Source organism: Polyergus mexicanus, unplaced genomic scaffold (genome assembly GCF_030449975.1).
Source record: "Polyergus mexicanus isolate NDT 795.1 unplaced genomic scaffold, iyPolMexi1.0 SCAF_3, whole genome shotgun sequence".
In the NCBI taxonomy this organism is placed as follows: Eukaryota; Metazoa; Arthropoda; class Insecta; order Hymenoptera; family Formicidae; genus Polyergus; species Polyergus mexicanus.
Genome location: NW_027223323.1, coordinates 8,264,104 through 8,281,592, shown reverse-complemented (window position 1 = coordinate 8,281,592; position 17,489 = coordinate 8,264,104). Strand labels below are relative to the sequence as shown.

Sequence of the window (17,489 nt, the reverse complement as noted above, 5' to 3'; positions counted from 1 at the left end):
GCCTAGAGTCTCGTATTTTCATGGACACAGAGTCCTCGAGAATTTCGAGATCAATTCGCGGTTAGTCTGTTGACGTGATATGTGGTTCTTCATTCCATCAGCGGATTTAACAAAGAAAGAAGAGAAAAACGATTTGTAACACGCATGATAGCGAATATGAAATATGTTTGAAGTTTGAATATCATCGTTGAATAACTGTTGAATAGCTGCAAAATGAAAATAATTGCGGACATTCAAAAATTGTATTAGAATGAAAAGTGACGTGTTTGCGTAGGATAGTATTGATACCGTCAAATGTTATCAGTAAGTAAATAATAAGACTTCTTAAAAAAATGTATCTTAAAAAAAAAAAAAAATCTGTCAGATATATGACCGATAAAATTATAACACTAATATGTTGTCCATGGAAATTTTCTCAAAATATGGAAAAATCGAGAAATCGATCTCAGGATTTTTGCACATTCGAATAAATAATAAATCATGAAAAATCATAAAATCTTTTTACAATCGGCCATTCAGAGATACTGAAAAGAAGAGAGAGAGAGAGAGACGAAACGGAAAACTTCGGTAAAACAATCTCGCGTGCAATATGAATTCCCCGGATCTACGAAACTGGCCAATCTTCAGCTTGCTGGAGCCAGAATTCGTCTCACGAATTCATATGGTCATGGTATATGGTAATTAGCATTTCTCGTTGCGTCTCTTTACAGCGTCACTTTGGTGATATTATGATTTTGTTACCTTTCCAAACAGGTAACTTAGGTAACGAGGCTCTAATCGTGACGAAAGACAAGACAGTGTATGGCTTAGGCAACAACATTGCTGGTTGTTTGGGTACCAGCGATGCTCACAGCACATTGCATCCAAAGAAGATAGAAGTCTTGTGTGACAAAGACATAAAAACATTTGCCTATGGAAGTGGACCTCACGTTTTGGCTCTTACAGAGAAGGGAGAGGTATACTGGAGAGTTATATATTTTTTAAAGTGAATACAATGCGATATAAAATTAAATTCAAATTAACTATATATTTAATTTAACGAATTTAAAAGCAAAGCATATTATTGGAATTTTATAAAATCATTAAATCAAGTATATATGTGTCAAGGATATGAGATATCACTGTCAGTGAAATTTATATTTTTAAAAGATATATTCCTGGGGTCACAACGGTTATTGCGAATTAGGAAATGGAACATGCAATCAGGGTCTTACACCCACTCTGGTGAATATGCCCACTCTAGGAACTGGTTTGAATATGAAACATATTGTGGATATTGCATGTGGAAGTCATCATTCTCTTGTTCTCACTGAGGATGGAGAGGTGAGCGATGACCAAAGTACGACAACCGCAATCTACCAAAGTTACGAATTGAACAATCGTTTAATCTAGGTGTATGCCTGGGGACAAAATAACTGCGGACAAGTAGGTAGCAGTCTCAGCACAAATCAGGGCGCACCGCGACAAGTAAACTCCAATTTGACCGGGAAGAAGGTTGTCCACATCTCCTGTGGTCAGACCTCTAGCATGGTAGTAACCGACAACGGCGAGGTATATGGTTGGGGTTACAATGGCGTCGGCCAGCTGGGGATAGGCAATTACGTGAACCAAATGACTCCGAGTCGAGTCGGTTCGCTAATAGGCGTTGTAATAAGTAATTATATGTTCATTTTATTGATTCATTTTTAAAAAAAAAAAACGATGTGTTGTCGAGTAATCGACGTTCACATTTCAGTCAAGGTGGTTTGCGGATACGCGCACACGTTGGCGCTCACGGACGAGGGGAAACTCTACGTCTGGGGTGGGAATAGTTACGGTCAATTAGGTATTGGTAATAAGACAAACGCTTGTAATCCAGTCTTGGTGAGTTTTACGTTAGTCGTCGTAATAAATAGAGAAAAAGAGAAAATATAGGATTTTGTAATCGCTGATTGAATCATCAGGTCACGCACGAAATGGGAAGGGTATTCGACATTGCCGCTCTGCATTATAATCACATAAGCATCGCCGTCGGCCTAGGCGGTCGTGTGTACATGTGGGGTCACTGTCGGGGGCAGAGTATCACGACTCCGACTGCTACTCCGTTTTTGAATATGTACGATGTGTTTGCATGCTACGGGTCGCCCAGCGTCATGCACAAACCATTGATTCTGCATGCGAACGAGGAATCGAGCATACTGGAATGTCTGGGAGCTGCGTTTGACGATTCTGTATGTAACGTTTTCTATTTCGTATCAGTTTGCTTTGCGCTTTTTTGTATTTTGGAAATGAATATAACGAGAGACATTAGAAAAAGAGAGAAAAAGAAAAGAAACAGCACAGAAAGCATACAGAGACATAGATAGATCTAACAGCTGACAATATCTTTTTTTATGTACATAATTATTAAATATACATATGTACATATATAGTTATTATCACTGTGATTTATATATGATATGTAATATATGATAACATTTTTTCTTATATTTTTTTCTTATAACATTTTTTACTCATTATATTTCTTTATAAGATTTATTGCGCATGCATTTCTCTATTGAATTCTATTCTAAATAAAGTGACTGATTTGCATTCTATTATAAAAGGGGAAAATTGCTTTCTAGATGAAAAAAGATATATAGAAGATGAGCATATATACGCACGCGCATTGATGTAAAAGTTTTTTTGAAATTACATATGTATATACATATATATCTTTTTTTTCATAGATTTTAGTCAATAAATATGACAAATATTTTTTTAGACATCTAATATTTGCATTTGGCTCTAAGAATTCTTTTCCTTACCACAGTCGACGAGCGATCTCACGATACAAGTAAACGGGCAACCTATCCACGTCCATAAGGCTATTTTGAAGATCCGTTCTCCGTACTTCAGGACCATGTTCCAGCATAATTGGGCGGAAAACAATCAAAGGTAATCATTTACTTATACAGAAAATCGCGGCGTTATAAAGAATCTCTTGTGCTTATTATATCGCATCGCGTGCTTTTCCCAACAGTATCATCGAGCACGATCAATTTACCTATGTCGTGTACAAAGCCTTTCTGAAATACTTGTACACCGATATGATCGATCTACCTGCAGAAAAGGCGTTAGGTAAGCTCGAGTCATAAGTACACCGTAGTCGTAAGTGATACGTATATCATCTCGCGATTAAAGCAACGCCATATTTATAGAGCTCCTTCATTTGGCTAACGCTTACTGCGAAAACAATCTTAAGAGACATTGCATTCAGATGATAAAGCAAGGGATTACCATATCAAATACGGCTTATCTATATAGCGTCGCGATCGAGTACAATGCGAAGGTAGCTATCACCGTTTTCGCTACTAAATTACGTCACAATCGCGATATTCAATAAATGCGGCATGATTTTTATAGGAACTCGAGGAGTTCTGTTTCAAGTTTGCCTTGAATCACATGACAGCCGTGACGCAAACGGAGAATTTCGCCAAACTGGACGAGAACACGGTAAAAACTTTTATCATTAAAGCGGGCAAGGCCGGCGCTTTTAGGACGTAATTCGTCTATTTGCCTTAAGGATAATACGTTTCGGAAATGGACGGAAATCGCCAAATCTGTTTGTTGCTGCACGGGTATTCGCGACACAATTCTTAATAGTCGCATAGACTGACAAAGGAATCGCGTTTCAGCGACTCGCTTCCTCTCGTATTTCTCTCGTAGCATTCCGCGTAAGTAATAAGTAAATTGCGCATTTTTTAGCCGTGCAATCTAGTCGGCATCTTCTGACAGATTACTTCGTGAGATCTACTTGAATAAAGAAAGTGATCTTTTATAAAGTACTTGAGATTGTTATCTTGGAATCTCTCTGAATAAAGAAAAAAACAAGACAATGTGTTATTCGCCGATGTAATCGAAAACAATATCGCGAATTAATTAACGACGTGTCAAATCTGTCCAACGAAAGGTCGATTTCGTTTATCATTTCTGCGATATAGCGTAGTCATTTAATTTTATAACGATTCTACGTAGATTCTACATTGATTCCCGGGTTTTTTTACCAAATGCGACTTTTGTAAATTTCATCTAACGGTGTATGTATCTGAATAGTAATAAAAACTTTTCCAACACTATCAAAAGAACATCCTATTGTGTTATCCGTCAATATCATATCTGTTACTTTAAATAGCAATAGTAAGGAATGAAAAAAATGGAAAATCAGAGCGGAAGAATTCGATTTTTGAGAAAGAGAGAGAGAGAGAGAGAGAGAGAGAGAGAGAGAGAGAGAGAGAGAGAGAGAGAGAGAGAGAGAGAGAGAGACAGATCTCGCACTGTCATTCGTACATCATTTTATTATGATATTCTCAATATATACAAGCGATAGATTTTGTCGTTCGTATAATATGTACGCGTATTCTACTTGATTATTATAATCATCATATGTTTAATATACATACATATATACCTTTTGAAACGGGAACGATCGATTATGTGTTCTGCGACTCGGAAAGAGATAAATCTCTAATAAATCTGTACAATCTATGTAACTCTCTTCCTTTTTCTCCCCCACCTCCGAGATTCCGAGTCGCGGAACGCGTCGTTGAGATCGTTCTTATTCCAATCTCGTATATAGAAGTATACACACAAGATATACATATATACGGAGTGTCTATCTTACAGCGACCACCGCAAAACGGGCGCTCTGTATATATACGTGTCTTTCTCTTTCTTATATTAATTTTATATTTAAATAAATTTATATATGTATATATAAGAGTAATTATAATTATATTAAATTAGGTGATCGGTCGTTCGCCACGACCAGAGACTCATCCGTCGCAACCCACGCGTGCAACGGCGAGCGAGGGGTCTCTCTCTCGATCGCGATTATCGTTTAAAGATCTACAATATTATCGCGAGAAAATTCAACGTTAGCTTTTCATTCGGTTTGATTAATAGAAGCTATTCAATCGATAATAATACTAGCAGACAACACACAATTGGATTATATTTTACGTGAAGCGTAAAGTGTCGAATTTTTTATTGCGTGATCTACTCGCGAGATAATGAATAGATTATAATATAAAATAAATGACAAGAATATGCGTGTGTATATGTGTGTATGTGTGTTGTAATAAATATAAATAGATTGTCGTAAAGTAGATAATAAATTATACTTTCTCTATTATCGATATAAGAGGATGTAAAGAGATTTATCTCACATTTTGCATTAGTTATTATTTTTGTTGTTTTTTTTTGTTGTTGTTTTTTTTTGTTCTTGGCAAAAGGAATTTGCGAGTAGTAAGAGATATTAGCGGGCGATTGCACGCGGTGGTTGCACGTCGCTGATCCGATCTTCGATACGACGCGCCCCGAGGAGATGAATCTCCTTCTGCCTGTGATGGGAAAGGGGCACCGTCCTATCGAAGTACGACCGGCTGCCGACAGCTAGAGACAACGATTCATCGTTTCATTAGTTCATTTAATAGTAATCGTTCTCCTCTTCTGTTTCTTTGAATTAATTAGAGCGTATTTAGGCCTGCGGGCTACTTTTCTTCAGCAACGCGCTGCGAGTCCCATCGACGACAAAAGCGAGACTTCTCTCCCGAGAGACTTTCGTCCCGACTCGGCTCTCCATCCTTTCTCGAAGCACTATGAAAATGGAGAGAGAAAAAAGGGGGCAACTCTATATATGTATATATATATATAGAGAGAGATTTATCTGTCTGATTTATCGAAAGTCTCGGTCCTCCTGTACGACCGAAACATCGATCGTCGATCAACCATTTTTCTTCTCAGTGCTTAAAGCCCGATTGGATGTAGAGGACTTTGTCCTCTCGCACCGCGTCTGTTCGCTTAGCGAGTCAATCTTTTTTTTTTTTTTTTTTGCGTATGGAAACAAGGGTGGATTGTCCGCGGCATTTCTCGCCTTTCGCTTTTCCTTCTCCTTTCTGTTGTTGATACTCGTCTTTATCCTCTCGCGCTATGCAAGATTATATATTATCGTAGGCTAAGAAATTTATACAAGCAGCGAGATTTGTTTTACTCGGAAAGAGTAAGCTTCTTATATGACAGCTGACTTATCGCACTTATCTAAAATGGATCGCTTCGACACTTTGAACTTCGCTGTTTCCGCAATAATCGCTATCCCGATACTTTCGCTCAAAGTTCGTCTTTGCTTTTGTTGTTCTTACTTTCTTTCCCAAGTTGCACCAATAAATCATCTGTCGTAGGTTCGATACACGTTCGATGGCACCGATGAAAAATATTGTGCAACTAACTTTATAGAAAAACTGTTTATATTAACTACTTATCGAAGAGAGAAAAAGACCACTTTGTGGAGAAATATTACATATTTCAAATTTTTATAAAGAGAGATTTTATATATACTAATGTATATAGAATATATGAGTAATAGATATCTATAATAGATCTATAGAATATTGTAGATAAACAAAAAGTAACATGGATTAGATTATCATGGCGAGATCTTCCTAAGGCTTATCATTGATAAAAAAGAAGGTATTGAAAAATGATTGTAATCTCGAAAATAGAGCTGCGATACTTTCTTATCGGTGCCATTGATATGCACGTGTAGACAACGCAAGAGAGAGAGAACGCGTAGACAACACACGCACATATATATAACACATACAACATCAACGCGAATTCTCGTATGATGCTATTAGGACGCTAAATGCAAATTTGCTGATATTCTGATTTCATTATATATGCGCGACTTATGTGAAACACGCGAAAATAAATAAAGAAAGCGTTCTTCTTTTATTTTATTTTTATATATATTTCGCGTCTTTATCTTTATCAATTTCGATAAATTTCTCGATTTTCATGCACCGTGCTCTGCAATCATATGTTCGATTTATTATGGTGTAGCGAATAATTAGTATGGGATCCGAATTGATTATTAATTATCCGAGTTAATTTCGCGGATTCTCGGATAAATCCGATTCTTCGGATATTAGATTCCGATAATCCGGATGTCGGGATTCGTAATAATCGGATTGTAATTAGTTTCGGATATTAAATCAACCAGATATTTGCGGCCTTTACGACAGGATACCTGATCTTTTCGAATAACATCCAAAATATATATAGCTTGAGAGCTTGGCGTGTCGCGCGAGGATTTTTTTTCCATCCAATTTTCTAATCCGAATGAAAAAATTTTACACTCGATTTTGATTCTTCAACGATTAAATCCGGATATCCGAATTTTATTCAGAATAACGCGCGCATGAAAATGATAATTATATATTTTAATATATATATATATATATTATATTTAATATATTATATTTTATATATATATATTAAATATCTCTCTTTCTTGCCGATATATTTGTGCAGCGTTAACACGACAATATCGAGATGGAAATATTCGAAGGTATCGACGCGAAAACCGGTACTAGATATATATATATCTAGTACCGTTATCGTGCTACTATTTATTCATTAAAATTATTATTAACATTATCTCGTTAGCTTTACATTTATTATTTTAATTATTATTATACTTTATAATCATCTCATTATCGTCGCTTTCCACTGCTGTTGTTATTTTTGTCGATATCATCTCGTCTTTGTCTGTTATCGCTATTTTCTTATTTTTTATTCTTATCTTATCATTATCATTATTATTATTATTATTATTATTATTATTATTATTATTATTATTATTATTATTAGCGTGATATATCAGTATTTCTTCGCGTCTCTCAATAACATGTGGTCTCCGCAGCGCGTATTTTTTTTTTTTTTCGTAGGACAAAAGACGAGTAAAAATGACGCCTAATGAGTTATCGATATTTCGTGGAGAATCGGCGAAATAGTAATCCCCTCATCTTATTATACATCTTAAAATATACGCACACAGAATCACAATCAAGGCGATCTCTTTTTTACCCTTTTTATTTTTTTTATGTTTTTATTTTTTTCAATCGATATAATTTAGATTCTCCCTCCCTCTCTCTCTCTCTCTCTCTCTCTCTCTCTCTCTCTCTCTCTTTCACACACACACCCACCCACACACACACACACACACACACACACACACACTCTCTCTCACTTTCGCTATAATGTTCGATCGATCTCGACGATCCTCGGGTCCGTCGAAGTTCGAGTTTTGTCGTAAACAACGCGCATCGCTGGTGCTCGTCGTCGCGCGTGGGATTATAATCGTTTAGAGTCCTTTGTACAGACTTCTTGATAAATCGTTCTATAACTTCTTTTTTTCTTTGCCATTTGTCTTATGTAATAACTTTTTTCTTATCTCTTACTGCGAATTAGCGAGTACTCTCCTCTCTCTCTCTCTCTCCTTCTCTCTTTTTTTTTTTTACATTTCTACTTACGTTGTAACGGTGCTTGTCGTATAGCTAAGTTAGCTAGATGTGGGCCCAAGGGGTCCCCGGGAATCACGATGGAATCCGATTCTCTTCCACGCGTTCTTGGTCAGAATTTGCAGGAGAATGTCAAATCTATCGACTTGAGTTGACACAATGGACCGACGATCAAGGACGATCCTTAAAGCAGTTGACGCGAAAGATGATTTGTACGAAATGTTTTGCGATAGCCTAAATTAATATTTGCGCGCGTGTAAAAAGAATAATTTAATTCTAGAAGCGGAATAATATTGGATTTCAAGTCTCTTACTTTAACGATCGCGTGTGATTTATCCGGGAGGAAAAAATCTCGGATGATATAGGAGCGAGGATTTAAAGTCTCGTATCCATGTCCATGGGGAGATTCCGCGTATCGGTCTCCGACAAATGCGGAAATAAAAATCAATAGAGAGCGAGCAACCTTCCTGGAAATATTCCAGCTGACGCTGATTATTCGGTATACATTAGGCTACTCCTTCCTTGGGCGAAGAGGCGCGAGGCAATTATCATTACCGATTAATTTTCGTCAATCTTAAAATGCGAGCATTTTTATTAAATTTTAGCGTCGGAGCGAAAAATAAATAGTCAGCATCGTCTTCTCTTCTCTGCTTTCTCTTTTTTCCTCTCGCGTACGAGGAGAAAATCGGATGGAAATTAGATCCGCGAGCCATCATTCGATTCGAGCTCGCGTGCTTTTACGAACGAGCGACCGATCGAACGTGCGCGAAAGAAGAGGGATATATAATGCGAGAAATGGATGAAATTTTTTTCTCTCTCATCTTTTTTTACGAACGCGATCGACTGTGCGATGCGACATACGGTGGAGTTGCGCGTATCGGGTCGTATAGATCGAATTGCCCACTCTATTGCCATTTTTCTGCGTACATATATAGATAAACGCGCATATGACAGATGCGGAGGTATATGCGAATGCGAAAACGCTGAGTCTATCAGTCGGGGGAGGAGGGTGAGCAACGGCAATTTCACGCGACGTCGCGCTCATCTTCGTCGGCTGTTGAGTACGAATCGCGATACGGGTGCATCGTACGCACCATCGATGCATATTGTGACACAAACGAGGGGAAATAATTTCTACTTCGTTAGATAAATCCTTAATTGAGTGTCTTGCTCGCGTTTCGATTTTTCGCATCGTTAATCTGTCGTATCGGGGATTGAAATTTAGCGCGATAAAAGCGAGCTGATTGTTATCCCGCGAGATATCAATCGATAATGGAACGTTGAGATTGATTCCGATACGAGATACAGGGTAATGTAACACTGTCGTGTCAGATTAGATATGTGATATTTATGAAGCAGAAACATGATTCGTTTTATATTGATTCAAACTGATCCCCCATCGGACAGAAATTGATTCCCTTTTCGAACAGAAGCAGGCGCATTGATAAGAGAACAGAGTGTAGAACAGGTTTTTTTTTTTCCCAAAGACATTTCGATGTAGATCTCGTTATATTGCAAAAGAAGCTCTGCAGGTCCAGTGAGACTCGAGGCGAAATTACAGAAGTTTCACTCCGGACGACTCTCATTTCGATCATGATCCAGATATGTATCTGTATCCAATGTATAAATAGACATATGTATAAACATACGTATTTCTTGTCAAAAAATAAGCATCTTTTTTTCCTTTGTGTAAAAGTTCTGATATAATTTTATTATAATATAAAATCTGATATATATTTACGTCTTTATAATAAAACACTTAATTTTATTTTTTATTTTATCTTTAATTTTATTTTTGAATTGATAAAAAATAAATTTTCTTGTGCCAGCAAAATGTACTTTGCAAAGTCTGTTAGCGAAGGGCTAACAAAATTTCTAACAAAGATTCTTTCTTTATATTATTAAATTATTCAATACATTCCAAAATGTTTAATAAAAAGAAAATTCACGGTAATTTTTATAATATTAGCGATTGAATCTTTTTATGCAATAAGGATATATGACATGACAAATAACATATCCCGAAAACGATACATTTTCGGAAACTTTGCCAAAGGAAAAAGATGTTTATTTTTTATAAGGAAAATGCCAGTTTGTATCTTATCTATGTGAAACATCTTGTACATTATCGCTCTGTTCCGCGGGATAATACCACAGTAAACGCGACGCGATACGGCGATTCTTGTGCATAAAACCTCCGTATGATGGTGACCCACATAACGATATATGGCAGGATAATATAAAGAAAAAAGGCTATCTCCCCGCATCCCGGATAAGGCGAGACTGAGATCGTCAAGAGGCGGGATATGTCAGTCGTAACGATAGTTTTACGACGCGACGAGAATTCCCACCGCGATATATAATTTCCGGTAACTCGAGTTCTCGCATCTTTTTCTCGCGAATCTTCGCGCACGTTCGAACCTTCAAATCTTCGAATTCTTGAGCATCTCCCAACTTTCTTCGCTCTGTTCGAAAACGTCAAATCTGGGGAGTGACAACTCGGGAAACTGTAGAAATTGTAATTAGCGCAATTAATCGCGTATTGTTTCGCCAATAGTTTCGCGTTATCATCTCCATTTCGCTATATTGGACCGATATTCCCTTTCTCTTACCCTCTCGTCCTTCGTTTTCGTCGGATCGTCGTTTAACTTTCTCATATCTTTCGATCTTCGATCTTCCCTTTTCTCTCCTGATTACATGCCAAGAGAAGTCGAGGTCCGGATTCCACTAGGTTCCCCAAGGGTCTCTCCCCATAGTTTTCCTGACCGAGCGAGATCTCTCTCTTTTGTTTTCTCTTTCACAGACGCGGGCGTATTTATTTTATTCATCGTCGATCCCCCGGCGATCGAGCACTCGTCTACTATTGATATGTCTGTTTCTCACGCGGTGCCATCGTCTTCCCGATCGTTCGTTCGCTCGCTCGTTCGTTCGTTCGTCTGTTTGCTCGCTTTTCTTCCGTCCATCATCCGTCTGTTCATCCTCTTCTTCAGGGAGAAAATCGGCCGGCGCTGTTGATGCTGCTGCTCGACGGGGCTAGGACGGCAGCTCGACAGCCGACCACCGATCCAGCGGCGGCGGCGGCCGGGAGCTAAACGATGCCTCTGACGTCGTGCTGGATGTGAGGCAGAGTAGTGAGGCCGGTCAATAACAAGCTCAAGATCAGGAGTATCCGGGTCGCGCCGGAGTCGGCGAGGCTCGTGCCGCTGCAGGTCTCCTTGGACGCGATCTCCAGTTTCGCTGTAAAAAAGTCTCCGTCTTAGAATAATGATTACCGATCTCATGCAATTTTGCATCTCGCGATACGCTTTTCAACTGTATAAATTGTTTATACATTAAAAATTTCTACATGCAAATTGCTCGAACAATTCGATTTGAACATATATCTCTTTTTTGTTTAAAAATATTTTAAAATATTAAATAGTTTAAAAATATTTTTGCCATTTTTTTCGCTTAGTATCATTATTACAAGCTTATTTCTGTTATTTTTTGTTTAAGCTGTATAAATAATCGCGAATAAAAGATATTTAATTATAAGTAAGTGTGGCGAATTTCTAATAGAGAGACAATCAAAATTTTACTGATGCCAAAGATAAAAGTATCAGTCTGTCTAGATAAAATTTTAATTTGGTGATATTCTTATTAAACTATTAATATATGTTATAAATCTTAGAAATGTACGCCATTAATTTTAATTAATGTTGAATTTCATTATCAGATTAAAACTATATTTTTGCGATATTAAAAAAAAACAATATACATACATTATACTTTTTATATCAATATTCTCGTTAATTATCAAGATACCTATCTAGACACTTTATCAATCTCACCAATAGCTGAACTGATCCAGTCCTTTATAAGCTTAATCGATTTAATATTTAGTCTTAATTTTTTGTAAAAATAAATTTTGCAAAAATATACTCCCCCCAAACAACACCGTATCAAGTCTGAATTTCATATTGATCTATATTTGGACCGAACAATTCCAAAGCAAAAAATAGAGACGCGGGGTACATTTGCGCGCTCTTCAAAGCCTTTCAAGATCCCTTTCTCTCTCAGATCGACGAGATAGGCAAATTTTCGCATTGTGCGTCGCAAGATCGACGCGCCGAGGAGGGTGAAGGGTGGGGGGAAAGCTTCTCGATCGCCTTGGCGCAGCGAAACAAAACGAACAACCGCGGAGCCGAGTAAACGGGGGTAGTATATCGGACCAGCAGAGCACACGAGCCGGGGGTTGATGGTGATGGTGATGGTAGTGGTGGTGGTGGTGGTGGTGGTGGTGGTGTTGGCGGTGGTGGCGGCCGCCAGGCAGGGCGCCGATCGATGCCGCGGATAAGTAACTCGCGGCGCGTCTAAACCGCGTCGTCGCGAATCCGCGCGAGCTTGCACGTGCGACGACGAGGAGCTCGCGCACAGGTCGCCGAAGAAACTTCTCAACAGCGGTTCGCGAGAACGCGCCGGGCGTTTAACCCCCTTTATCTCACACAACTCCCTCCCCTTCGCCTATCGTTTCTCTCTCCCTCCTCACCCTCTATCTTCGAGACGTCAGACCGCGAAACCGCCGATTGATTAACGAAAGGTATCAATTCGTAGCCGAAACACTTTGGCAGCCAGAGAATCTCGTTTCGATTCTCAATTTTGTATGTATCTATCTGCCGAGAAGATAGCCCATAAATGGATTTCTTTTTTAAGATTCTTATATTTTATCGTTTGATAATATATATATATAACTATATTCTCCTCGTGAGAGTTCGTTCTGTTGTTTTAATTTAACGTCATGTACATATCTCCGGAAAATTTGCCCGAGACATTTTCCTTTCATTTTTCTTTTATTTAAAAGCGCATATCTGGCGTTTTTCTAATTATACGAAACACACACACTAGCGTTTTATAATTAATTCGAGTACATATAGAATATACGTGTATATATTTCTTTGTATTTAATTTATACCTCCCTCGTTTTTTTTTTTCTTTGATAATCAGGGAAACGGATGATTTTCGAGGTCTGAAGCTAATATGCGTGGGTTGTTGAAAATAGATTTACTTTATACAAATATATACATCGAGTATTTATATATAGTTATCTATTATTAACGAAATTAATGTAAAATTGCACTGAAAGAAATTAAATTTCGCTGATTTACAGCTTTAGAATTTTACCTAAAGACTGATATTTACAGTTCATATATTTGAAATATTTAGGGAAAAATAATACTTCGATCGTCTTTCACGCGCAAAAATAGAGATCGATAATAAATAAACAAATATATTTCGTTGCCTAGATTAGGCCAGATATTCCGTATAAATTAAAAGTTACATTTCCAAATGAAATACCTTTGTTTCTCTCTTGAGAGACGACAGATTTAACATCGGTAACCGTCAGTGACGCGTTCCTTGACATTTCTCACGCGAGAGTGTTTTACTTTCCGTCTTCGCTTCTTAACGGGCAAAATTTAAAAAACTTACTTCCAAGTTATACGAAATTTACGAGAGAGTTCGTTATCGCGATCCTTTTCCCCGTTGACGTTTCTCCGTCACGGTGTGTGCGTCGAGGGAGCGATGGAATTTTCTCCCTAACGAGGACGACATTTTCGCGCTCGGTCGCGCGTGTGAAATAATAAAAAAGGAACTTTCAGAATATATATATACATGTATATATTTTTTTTTCTCGTCTCTATAATACATTCGGCGTATAAAACGGCGGGCGACATTACTTTCGTGACCGCGATGACACGCTACGGCATTTAATCCCAGCATGCCTGGCGTGCGTGGCGAACGAGATCGGGGCTTTATACCATAATCGTAATAATTATCATATAAAGCGACGCTGTTTTGTTCGAGCGGGTACAAATTTCAGGTTGTTATCGCGAACGCGGAGACGTGTTGTATACACGAGCCGGCGATAAGAGTCCGTTAATAAATCTGCTCGCAGAGACGATCACGCTTCGCGGTGCGTTACAAAGCTACGCGATTAATTAATTCGCGTGAGATTCCTGGATTCTGAATTGAATTGTCGAGATTTGAAATGCATCTCCCCTCTCTCTTTATACTTCTTTCTTTTTTGTTTTAAATTAATTATATTAAGAAACTCTCGTGTGTTCGCGTTTCAGTCAGAACTCGCCAACTTTTATCTCCAAGAAGTTTCCCGCTCCCCCTTTTACTCGTGTTTTAAAATAATTAAAAATATAAATTAATTGAAATATTCTTTGTTCTCGTACACATTAGAATTGTTTCTTTATTACGATAATATCAACGGCCGTAGATATTTCGCTCTCATTTTCAACGTATCTAAAGTACAATAGTGAATAATTGAATCGTACCTTTGAAACGAGGGGCAACTTGTTAAAATTCTTCGCTCTTACAGCTTTTATAATCGCGATAAACATACACGAGATATCGTGATTATTATTATCCGTCGAATAACGATCGGATACGAACAAGCCTCTCCCCCGGCTGTTAAAAACGACGGAAAATATAGCTGTTGGCGGTTGACTGTATGAAAGGGGTGAACTGTGTACGCGTCTCGTAGGATTTCCTCGCGAGATCTCCCGTCGTCGAAGCCGCGGCAGAGCGCGAGCGCCGTCCTTAAGTGGGACACTTGGCGAAGCGCACTTGATAGCGGTTCTGAATAAATGATGTAAACTCGAGCGTGTTGGCTCGCGTCCTAGTGTGTTTCGCTTCATACGCACAATAGTGTGCCTTTACGCGATATTTCCGCGACGCTTCACCCTCCCTTGAACGCGAATGAAATACGCGTGGTCCACGCGGAATCTGACCTCTCCGAGAAACCTCGTGTTCCTTCAGCATCGTGGACCCTTACTTCGATCCGATTTTACGTTATACAAGAGTGTCTGCGATGTCTTTGCCTCGGGCGCTTGTTTCGAGAACGAGAGAGAAGGGAACAGGGAGCGTTTGCGTTCGACGTGAATTACCTAACTACGTCGAGGAATGCGATTTCTCCGAAGCAGTTCTCAAGCGTGCGAGAACAATCAAACGTACTTGGCGCTCAACAGGTGTCATACACAAGACAATCCGCGCGCGGAGCGCGGTAAGTAACGCAGTCGAGGTCCTCGATAGTTCGATGAATCTCAACCCCTGTCATTCCCATTTACATCTGTGATAAGTGTAGGGTCACGTGATCGATTATTCGATCCGAAAGAGATCGGTTGGGTTCAAAAAACGCAACACGGTCGTGCAATCGCAACGAAATTTCGTCTTGGATTGACTACGATTGAATAATTCTCTCTACCTTACGTTTTCGATAAAAAATCGATGGCCCTCAATAACTTCAATCGCTTTTTCTAAATTGAGGCAAGACTTCAGAGACGGAATATGTATAATATTGTATAATACTCACACGTAGCGCCGAGCAGCTGCGGCAGGTATTTCTTCCAGAAGGCGCATTGTCTCACCCTGGGCCCGCTGCCGATCTCCGTGTTGTTTATGTCCAAGGTCAGGTACTCTTTGTTAGCGACGGTGTGCTGCGGCCAGTAAGCCGACGACCATCCACCGGCGTCGCCCACATTCGGATCCCTGGCCGATCATACAAATCGCACGTCTAAATATTATATATCGCAGTTCTGACGCGGCACCGAAAAATATCTTCGAGTAATAGAAATTTTGAGATGTATAATATATACGGTAACATACATACAAATCGACATGGCTAGATAATTTGTCGATAATGTCGTTGATAATTAATCTATCCACATCATTATTAGATTAATCAGAAAATATTTGTATTTTATTCGTGTAAATCTAATTAATAAAAAAATAAATAATAATTCACCAATCAATCTAATTATGTATTCAGTTTCAAATTCTCTATACAAATATATTTCTAAATTATAATATAATTATTTATAAAAGTGAAGATAAAAATCAGATTATTAGATTATGCACGAAATCTTACCCCGATTTCGCAAAATTCGCCCAGTATCTCATCATCCTCTTTGAGAGATGAATTTCCTCGTGCGTAAAGTGTTTGGATGGATCCAGCGGTTCCCCGAAGATATAACTTATTTCGTCGGCATGCATGACTCCAGTCCACCGCGGCCATGGATTGTTCGCGGACCTAATTTAAATTGTATCTTTTTAGTCATAGATATGCGATTAAAGAAGTAGATAAATTTTTGAATAAATTTGTTCAAGAAAAAAATTGTTAATTTGTTAATCCCTTAATATATTGATTTCGTTATTGATTTATAACGACTGAGAGACAAACATATAATACAATTCAATTTCAGAATGCTAAAAAGATCTTCGTGAAATATCTTCCGAGAATTCTTTCGATAATTTTACAATCGTTGACAAAAGTGCATATAGTTGCACAAGGAGAAACTATTTTATTATGAAAATATATCTTAAATCATTGTGCATTTTGCATTAAACGTCCGAAATAAAATAATTCCTAGAACTTTTCAAAGTTATCACGCATAGCCGATGCTGTGCGATTGCCTTACGAATGGAGTACAAATCGATCTTTTCACCTGTGCTTGAAGTAGTACATGTAGACGGTATTGCCAGTGTCGGCATAACGGCCGGCGAACTCGTTGACGTTGCAGGTGAACTGATAATCGCCGACAAGCTTGTCAAGAGCGTCGCGATTCGCGTTGGGATCATCCGGGTACAGCCAGTTTGTATACTCGTAGATAATGGCATGTCGACCGATCTGATTCACATAGGGATTCAGCTCGGACACGGCGCTGATGAACTGATCGCGCGTAACCTTCACGTCCTCGGTGCCGTCGATGCGAAACAGCTCCGTGAGATAGTAGATGATGAAGTAGAAACCCTCCTCGGTATTGGAACCCATCAGGATGTTGGCCTTCTTGAAGGACGACGTGACGAGAGAACGTTGCGGGGTCTCGTCGAGGAACGCGCCGTCGATCACCGGCACGAACGGGAACTCGCAGATCCCGAGGGTGCCCCACTCGTTCTTTACCAGTTCCTCCGCGTCCTTTGTCAGCAGACAGTCGATCACTTCGCGCAGATTGTCGCGTTCGTGCGGACAACCGACCGCCTCCGCCAGCCGGATGCCGCGTACGATCGATTCTTCACGCGAGATTATCGCCCACGGCGTGGTCGGCGAGCCCGATTGCATGATGGCCTGGTTAAACAGGTGCCTGGAATCGAAAATCCCGTATCGGTTTTTTTAACGACAATTGAGAA

General features: G+C 39.0%; 2 protein-coding genes across 4 annotated transcripts in view; one reads left to right on the top strand and one right to left on the bottom strand.

Moving 5' to 3' along the window:
- Nucleotides 1-53: 53 nt before the first annotated feature.
- LOC138931711 (RCC1 and BTB domain-containing protein 1-like) lies at nt 54-3,616 on the top strand. Its single transcript, XM_070292740.1, has 11 exons — nt 54-303; nt 520-677; nt 754-956; nt 1,150-1,323; nt 1,393-1,654; nt 1,736-1,863; nt 1,944-2,210; nt 2,792-2,916; nt 3,002-3,099; nt 3,180-3,310; nt 3,385-3,616. Exons 2-11 carry the CDS (start codon nt 590-592, stop codon nt 3,523-3,525), a joined length of 1,617 nt encoding a protein of 538 aa, XP_070148841.1. The 5' UTR covers nt 54-303; nt 520-589; the 3' UTR covers nt 3,526-3,616.
- A 4,328-nt stretch (nt 3,617-7,944) lies between these two features.
- LOC138931710 (acetylcholinesterase) overlaps nt 7,945-17,489 on the bottom strand; it is a 41,159-nt gene continuing 31,614 nt past the window's right edge. For all 3 annotated transcript variants that reach the window (XM_070292736.1, XM_070292737.1, XM_070292738.1), the window contains 4 exons: nt 16,808-17,443; nt 16,231-16,392; nt 15,676-15,851; nt 7,945-11,555 (listed from right to left, as the gene is read on the bottom strand). In XM_070292736.1, the coding sequence (XP_070148837.1) occupies nt 11,407-11,555; nt 15,676-15,851; nt 16,231-16,392; nt 16,808-17,443 (1,123 nt within the window). In that variant the 3' untranslated portion in view covers nt 7,945-11,406. The remainder of the gene's footprint in view (nt 11,556-15,675; nt 15,852-16,230; nt 16,393-16,807; nt 17,444-17,489) is intronic.

Coding starts and splice junctions, on each gene's coding strand:
- LOC138931711 (XM_070292740.1), top strand. CDS start 590: ATGAATTCCCCGGATCTACGAAACTGGCCAATCTTCAGCTTGCTGGAG. Junction 1,864..1,943: donor ACGCTTGTAATCCAGTCTTG/GTGAGTTTTACG, acceptor TTGAATCATCAG/GTCACGCACGAAATGGGAAG. Junction 3,311..3,384: donor CGATCGAGTACAATGCGAAG/GTAGCTATCACC, acceptor TGATTTTTATAG/GAACTCGAGGAGTTCTGTTT.